The following is a 13,191-nucleotide window of genomic DNA, read 5'->3' on the forward strand; positions in this document are numbered from 1 at the left end:
TTCCTGGATTTGGTACCCCCTGTTGGTGTGACTCTTTCATGCAAAGCACTGTAGCATGATCAACACCTTTGGGAGGAGAACACACCTGTTACCCAAGCAATGCTGTGAATGGGAGCTCCTCTGCTCCAGCCAGCCTTGAAATGTGCTAAAGTTCCCTAATTAAGGGAACAAGTGGCCTCCCAGCTGTGGCCCTCAGCACCATCTCTGCACATGATGTGTCTCTTCAATCATCCCTTAGAGCTCAGTGGTTCTTATAGCCACTTTCCATGTGGATTTGTGGAGTGGTTTCCATGTTTTGTACCTTGGGAATGGATTCATTTCTGCAACAGCACCTCAGATTTATCCAGGACTAAATAACCTGCAGCTCACTTTTTGCTCATGTTCAAATATGCTTCTGTTGTTTTTCTGTTCCCAGACAAGGAATCACTTTTCCAGCACACGGGAGGAGCTGGAAGATCTGAAGAAGAGGATGAAGGAAGCACCCCTAACCTGCAAGCTGCCTGGGCAGCCCACCATCGAGGGCTACCTGTACACTCAGGAGAAATGTAATGGCTTTGGGATGCAGGTGGATGCAATAGGGCTGCCCTGACATAACCCCCTGCTGCACTGGGTGTCACCACAGCCATGCACAGCAAGCCCAGGGTGTCACCTTCTGCCACTGCTGAGGTGTCACTGCCTGCAGTGCCTGGAAGCACTGGCAGCCTCAGCTGGCAGCAGTGGCACAGAGCTCTGTCCAAGTGACATATCTGTGACAGCACAGGGATAATTGCCCTGCACTCTGTTGAGATGGGATTTATGACTCCAGAGCCTGGAGCTCTGGCAGGCTCTGCCTTGGCTGTGTTTTACCAAGATGAATCTGGTGTCCTGCCCAGCCTCCCTCTGGCAGCCTCTGCGAGCAGCTGAGCACAGCCAAGGTGGAACCAGTGCTGAGTTAAGCTGCTCAGAGCAAAACTTGTAATTCTGAGCAGAATAAAATCAGACCAAATGCAGCCTTTTCCAAAACCTGGCTGCAGCTCTCCATGGCCACGCAGCAGGAATGCTCAGGGGACATAAGTCTGTGCAAAAGTGTGACCTCTGGGGCTACAGACAACTTTGTAAGCATTCATTCTTAATCCTACATAGAAATCTATTTATACATATATTTTTATGTCTGTTTATCTTGCTTTTAAAAGAAAGCACACTCAGTAATTTTAGATCCTAAATGTGGCATGTTCCTGCAGGCCAGGGGCTATTTTCTGTCTCTATTTATTCTTCCCTCTAAGTCAAGTATGAAAAGTTGTTCTTCCTGACAACTGCAACTTAAAAACAAATTATAGAAAAAATACTAGTTGAATTATTTCCTATAAATGAATTCAGGTAAGAAAACAGAGGAAAGTGACTATGAATCTGGAAATAGGAACTTCAGAGTATTTCAAAGCTGCTGTTGTCTTCATTATTGAGTTTTCACCCACAGGAAAAAGCAGTGGGGTTTGTGGATCAGACATTCAGGACATGTAGGATCCTGTCAGTGTAGGTCTTGGCTGGGCTTGGCCAAACCAGCCTGACTTGTGGTCAGAGTCCCACAAATGGCCTTTCACCAGCTGTGAGTTGGGAGGGTGCTGGAGGCAGCAGCTGCCCTGTGCTCCTCTCCTCCTCCCCTCCTCCTGTTTCTCCTCTCCTCCTGCTTCTCTCTTCCTCCTCCTCTCCTCCTCTTCTCCTCCTAACTCTTGCCCATGGAGACACCTGCGAGGTTGATGTCCCCAGAGCTGTCAGTGTCCATCCCCAGAGAAGGGAGGACGTGTGGGCAGCACTGACCATGCCTGACCTTGCTGGCTGCACCAAGCCACAGCCCTGTCCCTGATTCCAGCCTCTCCTGTGTCCTGCAGGGGCTCTGGGCATCTCCTGGGTGAAGTATTACTGCCAGTATGAAAAAGAGGCCAAAACCTTACGGATGACACCCATAGACCAGAAGCCTGGAGCTAAGCAGGTGAGTTGGATGTCTGCAAACATTGGCCCAACCACTGGGCCCACCTTCCACCCATGTATGGCCTCCCTTCCTGTGACAGCTGACCCTGCAGGTGCCACAGAGCAGAGGGGTGGGCTCTGTCCCCTCCCTGCCCACTCAGGGCAGTTTGGTGTCACCTGGAAGAGGCACCCCCGTGAGGAGAGGTCTCACTCCACTGTGTCCCTGAGAGCCCTGCAGGGTTTGGCAGCAGATGTGGGTCCTGTGACATGAGAGATACCAGACAGTGCTGGCCCATGAGTTCAGCCTGGGGTGAAACTTGTGCTTCTCTGGGCCAGCTGATGTTGATCCCTTCCCACAAAAACTGTGGCAGCCACTGAAGGGCCTGAATGACTCAAGTTACTACAGGAGTTCCTGCTTCCAAATGCAGCATTTCCTCACAGCACTGCGTGCTCACAGCACTAGTTTGTGGTTTGATTTCTGCTCTCAGCACTGATTCTGTGGGTCTGGGACAGTGTGGGAAGAGAAGAGGGGTAACAGTGCAGCTCCAAACTGCACTAAGGCCGCAATTTGGGTAACTGCTTCTTTCACAAAGTGCTTTGGCTTACCAAAGCCTGGGAGTTCCCTCAGTTCTCCTCGTGACAGGGGAGGGCTGGGAGGATGGAGCTCAGCCAGTGCCTCCAGCTGAGTCCCCCGCCCTCCTCTGCCATGGAGTGGTCCCCAGGGCCTTCCCAGCCAGGCCTGTGTGCTCCAGTGTGTGAGCTCATGCTCTGCTTTTGGCAGGGCTCTGCACACTGCAGCAGGAAAATAAAATAGATGTTTTGCAACCCCTTGGCAGAGAGCTGGGCAAAGAAAAAGCCAAACTATTGTATGGAGAGATTTGTTGTCATTTATGCTATAATCACGTCTAGTAAGGCCCATTACTGCAGGAAGGGTCTGGGAAAACTTAGTGCCTTTCCCAAATATTGGTAGCCTGCACCATCAGGTCACAGCTGGCCACAAAACCACAATCAAATTATGAATTATTCTGCTGTGGAGTGCAGGGACACAAACACCCAGGGCCAGAGCAGAGCCTCTCCAGAGCATGTCTGCTCTGTCTGGGGTGAGGAAATGTACCTCCCTGTGCCCCACATGTTTGTGTAAAGCCATTTGGTTCATTGGTGCTGTGGGTAACTGGTACTGACAGCCAGCCCTGGTAAAAATTAGAGCCCAGTTGTGTCAGGGCATGGGTGAGCATGGTCCTGGCCTCAGAGACAGGGAATGCCTCTCTGGGATGGTTGGAGCAGTGTTCCAGCACTGCAGGGGCAGGGTGCTGCTGTGTGGGGTAGTGCTGTTGAGTCCAGAACATTCTCTGGCTGAGAGCAAGCCTGGAACTTCATCTGCCTGTGATGATGGTGGGAGAGCCACCTGTGCCCTGGTACCAGTGCCATTGGAATATCAGCACAGGCACTGTGGGCAGTGCTGGGCTGGGCCTGAGGAACCCAAACTCTCCCATGTTTCTGTCCTCTCACCTTGCCTTTCATGTTCTCTCCTAGGGCACCTTGGACCTGACCCTGAAATCCTGTGTAAGGAGAAAGACTGACTCCATAGACAAAAGGTTTTGTTTTGACATTGAAACTAATGAAAGGTGAGAGGCTTCATGCCTGGTGGCCCCAAACCCCACGGACCAGCAGCAAATCCCTCTTTACTGTCTATTAAAACCAACTTTTCTTCCTTTCCCTGCCTGTCCCTGGGGGAATTGTGCCCAGGTCCGGGACCATCACGCTGCAGGCGCTGTCAGAAGCCAACCGGAGGCTGTGGATGGAGGCCATGGACGGGAAGGAGCCGGTGAGTGTCCCTGGAGCCGTTCCCAGCTGGGATGCGCTGCCCAGCAGTGTCCTCTGCCGGCGGCTGCTGCTCAGGATCGCTGCTGCACCATCACCACAGGCTCCCTGCCCTTCCCTCAGCTCCCGCTGGGGATTTTGGGCTTCCCCCCGAAATCTTGGGGTGTTCCAGACCCCAGCCTTTCCGGGCTGGTTCACTCTTGCTCCTCACTGCCTGCTGGAGATGGTTGGCCTGTCCCTGCTCTTGGCAGCCCTTAGCTCTTTCCAAAGGTGTCACTGCCCACCCTGCACCTGTGTTCTCCAACCTTTCTGTGCCTACTGATGTCCTCTTCCTTCAGTCTGAGCAGAGCTCAGAGCCCTGTGGTTTGCCTACAGAACAGAGAATTTCCCCAGCAATAGGTGCCCCACTGAAACACAGGGAGGCAGCAGAAACTCCTTGATTGTGCAGATAATGGGTTCTTGCCTAATTATAAAATGAGATTTCTATGGGACATTGACTTTTTGGCTATGATTGCCTCTGGGTAATCTGGGGGTGATTTATGGGATGCTGCATTTTCTTTTAGAAATAAATACCAAATCATGCTGATGATGTTTTTGCTTCTCCCTCCCCCATTCCCGCCCTTTTTTCAGATTTATCACAGTCCCATCACGAAGCAGGAAGAAAGTGAGTCACTTCTGTTGCTGTTCTTTGGGCTCTCACAGCCTCGAGGCCAGGCAGAATTTTCCTTGCAGATACACTCATCCTCAAATCCTGCTGAGTAGCACTGTCCCCGCTCCGTGACAGCAGTGTCACTGCTGTTCTCACACCACAGTGCCTGGCACTGAGCCCAGATGAGAACGAGTTGCGCAGAACTGCAGTGAGCAGTTTTTATTTAGCCAGGAGCAGTGGGATGTGAAGTTCAGTTTGCACCTCCAAACCCCAGGGAAAGATTCTGAGGATATGTCCTTTAACAAAGGTTGTAACAGGGCAATGGAGGTGGCACTGAGTTCCCTGCATCTCCCACCCACCACCGTGTCCTGTGTCCCCCTGTCAGCAGTGGGGTGCACCCTGCAGAGCCTTGGAACCCCTCTGGGGCTCTGTCAGCTGGGTGAAACCTGCATTCTGTCCCAGAGCTCACTTCATCAGCACTGTAGCTAGCTGGGTCTAATGAGCACAGGGGGAGCATTCCCAGAAGCATGAGCACAACCCTGCTGTGTGGCCATGTTCACATCACACGCTGGGAAGAATGTAAATTAGGGTTCCACTGAATAAACATTCTCTATTTGCCATAGATTAAAGCTGGTAAGAATTCCAGGGGTATCATAGCCCTCAGTGTCAAGCACCAGGTGGTTCTGTGCTTATTCCTGGGGCAGGGCTAAGAGATGTCCGAGCTGGATGTTGTTGTTGCTCAGAGCAGACAGAATCAGTATAAACAATCTGCTGAAAATGTAGGGATCCCATAGGATTGCCCAGCTCAGTGGAGGAAGCCCTGTGCTCATTTTCCTCAGAACATCAAGCTGGATTGGTTTTGCTTTTTAATCCTAGTGATGTAGATAAGCAGAAATTACACAGTCCCATGATGAGGAATAACTTTAACTACAGATTTTGCTCTGGAGAGTATTATTTAAGTCTTTATCAGATACAATCCAAATTATTATTATTATTATTATTATTATTATTATTATTATTATTATTATTATTATTATTATTATTATTATTATTATTATTATTACTATTATTATTATTATTATTATTATTATTATTATTATTATTATTATTATTATTATTATTAAATACCTTACTATTAAAGACAGAGAGGGGGTAGGGAGCAGTGCTGCAACTCAAAATAAATTTGAGGAAAATTGGGAGAACATGTGGAACTAATAACTCCTTGTTAGGATGTTCAGAACACTGGTGTTTCCTGAGGGGGTGTGGGTGCAGGTGTGAGCACTCTGTGTGCTGGGGCACTGAGGCTCTGGGTGCTGAGAAGGGCTGGGGCTGGGGGTGGGCTGGGGGCTCCCAGGGTCTCCAGGAGGGCTCAGGCAGCTAACACAGCTTCCTTGTCCCAAACAGTGGAGCTGAACGAGGTGGGCTTCAAGTTTGTTCGGAAGTGCATCAATGCAGTGGAGACCAAAGGTGAGGAGCTCACTCAGCCTGGCCGTGCTTCCCATGACCTTGATCACACTGTGGTTCCTGCAGTACAGGGTTGGCCACTGGCACAGGACTGCAGCTTTCAGCTGAGGAATGTGTGCTCTTCAGTTAAATGCATGTTCTTTGGGAGCAAAAATCCCACCTGCTTTGGAATGTTGTACCAAGGCTGTTGAGGTTGAAGTTCGACCTTTATGCTGTTTTCACTCGTGGTTTTCTCAGTTTTGGCCCTGAGCACACCCAGTGCTGGGCAGGAGAGCAGCTTTGGCAGCAGGGGTGGCCACAGGCTGCTTCAGCCTCAGTCTGTGAAGCAGCAGCAGCAGGTGGAAGGGTGGCAGCTCATCCTCTGGGCTGTCACATAACATCCAGCACCAGTGAACACCACCAGTGTGGGACAGGGGTCTGGATTTATCTCCAGATGTGGGGTTGGGGCTGCTGGGGCTGTGGCAGCCAAGGCCCACTGGAGTGGGGAGCAGTGAGGGCACAAAGACCCTGCTGGCAGAGCTAGGAGAGACAGTGCTTCTGCCTGTCCCTGCACTGGCCAGTGTTTTTAATGCCTTTGTCTTCTGTAGGGGTTTGAGCAAATCCATGGTAAAGAAATGGGATGTGTGGGCTGGTGTTTCCCACACCCTGGCTGTGCTCACCTGGCTGTGACATGGTGACCACGGTGGTGCTGGTGGCCTTGGCTGCTGGGGTGAGCAGAGCCCCTGCCTGCAGAGCCCAGGGAGTGGGACAGGGTTTGGGATATGGGACAGAACCTGGAGTGGGGGACAGAACCTGGGATATGGGACAGAAGCCAGGATACGGGACAGAACCCGGGATGTGGGACAAGACCCGGGATATGGGACATAACCCGGGATAAGGGACAGAGCCCAGCAGCAGGAGAACGTTTCCACTAGATGGGGCTTTTGGATCGCCAGCAGGAAACCTCGGCTGACACTCTTGGCTTTGTCCTCTCAGGAATCACCACGGAGGGCGTGTACCGGACTGTTGGCAGCAACATCCAGGTGCAGAAGTTACTGAATGCTTTTTTTGGTAAGAATTGATTATTCTGTGCAATGACACTGTCCTGTTCTTGAGTTGTTTGTGATGAACAGAGAGGATTCCACAGTGAGAAATGTCCAGCATGGGTTTTGGTCCCTGTGGCCCCTCTGAGGCTCATCTTCCCCTTCTCTCCTGGGATAACACAGTGAGCTGGACTGGGAGAGTGGCCTTTGCAGGGAGCCCTCCAGCCTGGTGTAAGGTTTGTCTCTGGAAGGATGGGGACACCTCACTGTGTGCAGTGTGTACCATAAGGAGCCGATGTATGTTAAGAAACCTGTGGATCCATTCCTGCTGGGAGCCTTCCTGTGGCTGGATCTGTCTGTCACACAAACTTGGCAACTGGGGAAGTGTTTACAGTCTTAGCAGGTTTAGGGGTTCAGCAGCACTGCTTTGTGCCAGGACAGCCCTTCTGGGCTGGGCCCTGGCTGAGGCCATTGTACCCTCACCTCGTGGTCACCTGTGAGCCTCTCAGGGACCCTCTGGGGTAGATCCCCACCTACCAAGGCCAAACCTTTCTCCCCAGCCCTGCCTGGGGCTGGAGCACAGGGCAGGGATTGAGCTCACCTCCTTCAGGCGTGCCTCGGGCTCAAGCCAGCTCAGACATCTGATATTAATGCAGCATTCAAAGGCTTTGGCTGTTTCCTATTGCTTCTGCTCTGGATGTTGTTTATTAAAACCTTGGTTCGTACTGGTGTCTGGCTATGCCCAGTTCTCACAGAGCCATAACTTCGGGCATCTGCCCAGCTCTGCTGGCCCGTGACTCATTGCTAAGCCTCAGGTTCTATTGCTGCTTGATTCTCACCCTCCCTGTGAGCAGCCCTGTGGTTTTCTCCTCTGAATCCCACCAGTGAGTGCCTTTTTGTTTTGTTTATCTGCATGGGTCTGGGTAACCACTTGCCACCCCACTGCAGATGAAAGCATAATGGAAAGTCCAACGCCACAGAAATAATTGGTGCAGCAGGATTTCATCTTTAACCACTCAAAGGAGATAATTTATTTTTTTTTTAGTCTCTAGTCCTATTTATTTTCAAAAACAAGTCCTGCTGTTTATTTCTGTAGTCCAGCTTCCCCCATCCTACAACTACATCCTTCACTTCGTGGCGCCACAGACGTGGTGTGGTTTGTCAGGGGGGGGAGGCAGCAGCAAATTGTATTTCCATGCTGCTGGGCCTCCCCTGAGCTCCCTCCTCTCTGTGCAGCAAGAGGGAATGCTTCCAGAACAGCCTTCAGGGGAGTAGCTGCAAGTGAGAGATTTGAGCTGGCATTCAGATTACTTTGGATGTCAGAAAGCTTGTCTTGGACCTGTTGAAATCCGTTGTTTCTGCCAACCTTGGGAAAAAATAAACTATAGAGAATATGCTCTCAGTGACTTCTCAGCCCTGCTTAAATTTTACCTTGTGTTTCCCTCTTTGTCCTCATTAGCACCACTCCCCAGCCTCCAAAACCCTGACACTGGTGCTGTTTTTCTGCTTTTCCTAGCCATGGGAATTAGGAACTCTTTTTGTGTGCTGCTGTGGTTTCATGTGTCTCAAGGGGAATCCCCCAGCCCAAGCAGATTGTTTGTTAGTAACCTCTGAATGAACTTTATTCTAAAACTTTTTCATTCTCCTTCCAGATCCAAAATGCCCTGGGGATGTGGATCTCCAGAGTGGGGACTGGGACATCAAGACTATTACCAGCTCACTGAAGTTCTATCTCAGGTAGCACTGCAGGTCACACCTGCCCCAAGGAAAGGGGACTGGGGCTGACCCAGATGAAAGCTGAAATGAGCTGCCAGATATTCACATCTGGCTGTGGAAAAGGGCAAAGTGACAAAGGCTTTGGGAGGAAGGATGATGAATATGGATGTTGCAGAATCCCTCAATCCCTTGGGGAGGGCTCTTTCACTGTTATTGACTGCAGAAGGAAATGCCACTAGGACTTGGTGGCACTGAGGGATGAGCCAGTTGGTCCAAGATGGTCACAAGTGGGTCACAGTGCCCTGCAGAGCTGAGTTTTCTTTCTGGTTGTTGCAGGAACCTGTCTGAACCCGTCATGACGTACAAGCTCCACAAAGAGCTGGTCCTGGCTGCCAGTAAGTCCCACAGCTTCCCCACTGATGGTCCCTGGCCTGCTCTCCCCAGCCAGGGTCCATCAAAGTCACTTGGCAGAGCTCTGCCAGCCCTATGGTGTCCCACTGCTTCAGCTGTAGAGAGAGCAGTGCTGTCTTCTCCAAGTGCTTTTCTGTGCAGGGGATGTGGTGCTGGATGTCCCCTTCTCTCCTTTACTCCTTCCCTCAAACAGGGTCTGTGGTCTCAGGGGGGTCTGGAGAGCCAGAGGATGTCACTCACTTGAAAGCAGCCACAAGAATTGTTTCCCTCTAGTACTGATATATTTATTTTAAAACCTGTGAGGAAATGGGATGTGCTGTTACCCCCCAGATAAGTAGGTATTCCCTTTAGGTTATGAAATTTGTCCTGGGATGTTGAAAACAGCCCATGGAAGGCATTTCTCTGCTGTAGCTGTTGGGATTGAGTCACAGTTGGGACTAACAGAGGTCAGCCAAGAAGCTGCTCTGTGACTGTCACCTCGCTGTGGCCACTGCAGATAAGCTGTTACAGCTGTGAGCCAGTGTCCTGTGAGGCAGAGAGCATAATGAGGGTCATCACCCTCAGCATAGGAGTGATGGCATTTGGAAATGTGTGGGATTACAGTATCCCTCATCCCATTGTGCCTCCACAAGTCACAGGGAGACTGGGAGGGATGCCCACTTCTTCTCCATGTGTCCTTCTGGAGAATGAATAACACCCATTTTTCTTGGAAAGGGAAATGTTCCACTTCTTGCTGAAGGTAGTCAAGCCCAGGATTTATTATTTTCAGAGGTGGTTAAGCCCCTGATGGCTGGGTGTGACAGGACATTTATCCTTTCCCTGCCCTCCCTCAGGAACTTGCACCACTGAGCTTCCCAGCCACCCAGACCCCACACTATTCTTTTCACACAGAGTATTTTATTGTTTCCTGATTATTTATTCTTCTAAGGGTGACCTCTTTGGGTCAGGGACTCAGGTTTATTCCCTGTGGGATATTTTTAGGTGCTGTTCAGTGTCAGAGCTCTCTGGGCTCACAGACTCCCAGAGGGAAGCTGTGTGCTGCCAGGTGTATGGAACAAGGGTGTGAAGGGGAGGACCTGCCCATGCCCAGCCTCTTTTGGAGTGTGCCTTTGGGCTCCCTTTCAAGCTCCATTTCTTCCTCTTTCCACTTCATGTTGTTTCTCACAGTATTCATCCTGTTGCTGTGAAATCTCACTTCCCTCTGCTCCCTTTTGCTCCCATGCTGCAGAGGGAACAGCTTCCACAGGTTTCCTTTGGCTTTATATTTCTCTGGTGTATTTAGTTTGAAAGTGTTGGGTACAAATTCTTCTTTGTATTGCTGCTTTCCAGAGTCTGAGAACCTGGATTACAGGCTGGGAGCCATTCATGCACTGGTCTATAAACTGCCTGACAAGAACAGGGAGATGTTAGAACTCCTCATCCAGCACCTTGTCAAGTAAGCAGATGTTTTCCTCTAAAACCAAAGAAAGGGGAATAATGGAATCAGCAGAACAAAGCTTTTTGGGAGGTCAGGTTTGCAAAATTTACCCATTGTAGTCCCCTTGTGAATTTCCATGTGGATTGCACAAAGGGGGTGACTGTCCTTGCTACCCCCTGCATGGAGTGATGCTTCTCTTTCTGGTGGTTCCTTCCATCCTCTTTCAGATATGCACAGAGCAGCAAATGATTTAAAAATAAAAATACTCTCTGAGAGCAGGGGCTGTAAACTGTCACCTCTCAGAAATTTATTGGAAACCACCATAGTGTGCTCCCTAAATTCAGTTCTCTTCCTTGAGAAGGAAAGAAAATTAAAGCCAGAAGTCAGTTGTGGATAAAAAGGATATAGGATTTAAATGATTCCTTTTGTGCATATGTTGTGCAGATGACTTTTGATTGCAGAGTTAAAGAGGAGCTGGGAGTGGGAAGAGATCAAATGAAGATGCTGTCAGCACATTGCTCTCTCCAGCATCTGCCCAAGCCAAATGTGTGTGTCAGACCTAAAGCCATGTTTGTCACTGCTGGAAAACAAATTCTGAAACACAATGAAGAAAATTGAATTACTGATTCTTAGTGTATCCTGGGTTTTTTTTTTTTTTTTTTTTTTTTTTTTTTTTTTTTGTTCTTTTTTGTTTTTTTTCCTTGGAATAAGATCTGTTTGGAAAAAACCAAACCAAACCAAACCAAACTCTGTTCCTCCTTCCTCTGCCCCTGCAGCGTGTGTGAGCACAGCCGGGAGAATCTGATGTCACCGTCCAACATGGGGGTGATCTTCGGGCCCACTCTCATGCGGGCACAGGAGGACACCGTGGCAGCCATGATGAACATCAAGTTCCAAAACATCGTGGTCGAGATCCTGATCGAGCACTTTGGGAAGGTACGGGGCAGCCCCGGAGCAGCCCCGGCTGCTCTGCCTGCTCCTGCAGACTGTTGCTGTGGCAACACGGCAGCTCCGGCTCCTTCTGGAGCCTCCTTGGGCTGGCTTTATGTAACACTCTGCTCTGAAAGGCTTCAGGAGGAAGCAAAGAGTAGCAGGTGTGTGTTCCTCAATGTTGCTGTTATCTGGTCCCAGAGGAAACAGCAAGTCTGGGCATTTTTGCCTTTTCTTTTTAAACAAGGGGAAAAAAATGTATTGTATGACTGCTCATTACAGGGCTTCACTCTTTCCTTTGCTAGACAGGAGCTAGGCTAGAGGAGAATTGGTTTTAATGGGCACAGTCCAAGATGAGGCACTGCTCAACTGTTAAATCAGTGGAAAAAAAAACTAGAGCAGACAAGTGTTGAATGGTTGATGAAAGTAATTCAGCTGTGGTTGCGTTCAGATGCAGACACAGGGATGGTCTTAGAGATGGAATGGGGAGTCTGAAGGAGATGCTCCCTGGACTGAGGGAGCTGCTGCCTGGGGTGGAGCTTTCAGAGGAGCTGAGGCTGGTGCCCATGTCCCTGGGCCATGCTCTCACACGACTGAGCATCTCATCTGCCCTCCATGGATCTGCTCTGGGTATTCATATTTCAGCCTGAGCATCGCCCATGTGCCCAGCCAGGCTCTGGTTGCTGGGGTGGTGCTGAAGATGCACGTGCAGACAGCAGCTTTGTCATGTGTGCCTTTGGAGAGCAGAATGTTCCACTGTGGCTGTGCTCACACTTGCTCTCAGATACCTGACACTGGCTCAGGGGTGTCGGGTGGCTGGGGGATGACAGGAGCTGGGTGTTAATATTGAAAACTGGAGCAGCCTCTGCATCCAGAGCAGCCGATCCTGAGCAGGGAGCAGATTCCTGTCCTGGGAACAGCCCTGGGTTCCAAGGAGTGAATTGGGTCCTCCAGCTTTTCACAGCAGAGTACACAGTGTCCAAGCCTCTCTTGTGGAGCTGTTCATTCAGGGATGCTGTTTGCTGTGAGGGGCTGGGGCAGCTTCTAGAATACAGGGCAGCATATGGGCAGGGGGAAAGCTCCCTTTGGAAAGGGAAGAGGCAGCCAAAGCTGGAACAGCAAGGTTCTTGCAACAGGGATGTGGAGCCAGAGCAACCAGGTGGGGACCACAGAGGGGTGTGGGACCAGATGAGGGGGTGGGAGTTGGCTGTGATGCCAAGGATTGAAATGGGATGGAAGAGCTCAGACAGGCTTCTGAGTACCCAGAGTAGAAGCTCATGGAAACACCAGCCAATTCCTTTGTAGGTCTCTATGAACACTTGTAATAAGTTCCCACAGAAAAACAGGAACTGGTTTTTGTCTGGGATCTCACATGCTCGCTCCAGAGATGGGGCTCTGTGCTCCCCTCCTTACAGCCTGCAGCACAGTCTGAATCAACACACCCCTGCCACCTCTGAGAGCTGGCATGACAGCTTTAATTAAGTCAGATGTCCTTTTGCTTGCTTTTAATTTCTCCAGCAATAAGGTTTAGTTAGTCACATTTATTGGATTGAGTGTATAAGTTCGGTGTTGGAGCTGACAGAGTCTTCAGCTCACACATGAGCAAACAGCTCAGATGAGACTTGGAGGAAGAGGGGATGTGGGTTATATGGTGCAATCTGAAGACTGAGGACAGAGTAACTATTCATGAAGTGTTTGTGGATAATTGCTGTTTCCACAGCTCATGTTTCAATGCTGTGGTTCAATTAAATAGGTTGATTGTTCTGGAAACACCTTCTTCCCTGTACAGACCTTCTTAAGGTGAGGGTCTGTCAATA

The 13,191-nt window shown here is 50.0% G+C and overlaps 1 protein-coding gene across 1 annotated transcript in view; it reads left to right on the plus strand.

The window, feature by feature from the left end:
* The window catches only part of OPHN1 (oligophrenin 1), a 51,955-nt gene that overhangs the window by 30,476 nt on the left and 8,288 nt on the right, over window positions 1-13,191 (plus strand). The window contains exons 8-18 of the mRNA XM_059482793.1: window positions 416-545; window positions 1,866-1,966; window positions 3,478-3,569; window positions 3,691-3,769; window positions 4,396-4,429; window positions 5,819-5,881; window positions 6,854-6,928; window positions 8,553-8,637; window positions 8,953-9,011; window positions 10,357-10,462; window positions 11,221-11,380. Coding sequence (XP_059338776.1) covers window positions 416-545; window positions 1,866-1,966; window positions 3,478-3,569; window positions 3,691-3,769; window positions 4,396-4,429; window positions 5,819-5,881; window positions 6,854-6,928; window positions 8,553-8,637; window positions 8,953-9,011; window positions 10,357-10,462; window positions 11,221-11,380 — 984 coding nt within the window. The remainder of the gene's footprint in view (window positions 1-415; window positions 546-1,865; window positions 1,967-3,477; window positions 3,570-3,690; window positions 3,770-4,395; window positions 4,430-5,818; window positions 5,882-6,853; window positions 6,929-8,552; window positions 8,638-8,952; window positions 9,012-10,356; window positions 10,463-11,220; window positions 11,381-13,191) is intronic.

This window comes from Ammospiza nelsoni, chromosome 15 (assembly GCF_027579445.1).
Source record: "Ammospiza nelsoni isolate bAmmNel1 chromosome 15, bAmmNel1.pri, whole genome shotgun sequence".
Classification (NCBI taxonomy): Eukaryota; Metazoa; Chordata; class Aves; order Passeriformes; family Passerellidae; genus Ammospiza; species Ammospiza nelsoni.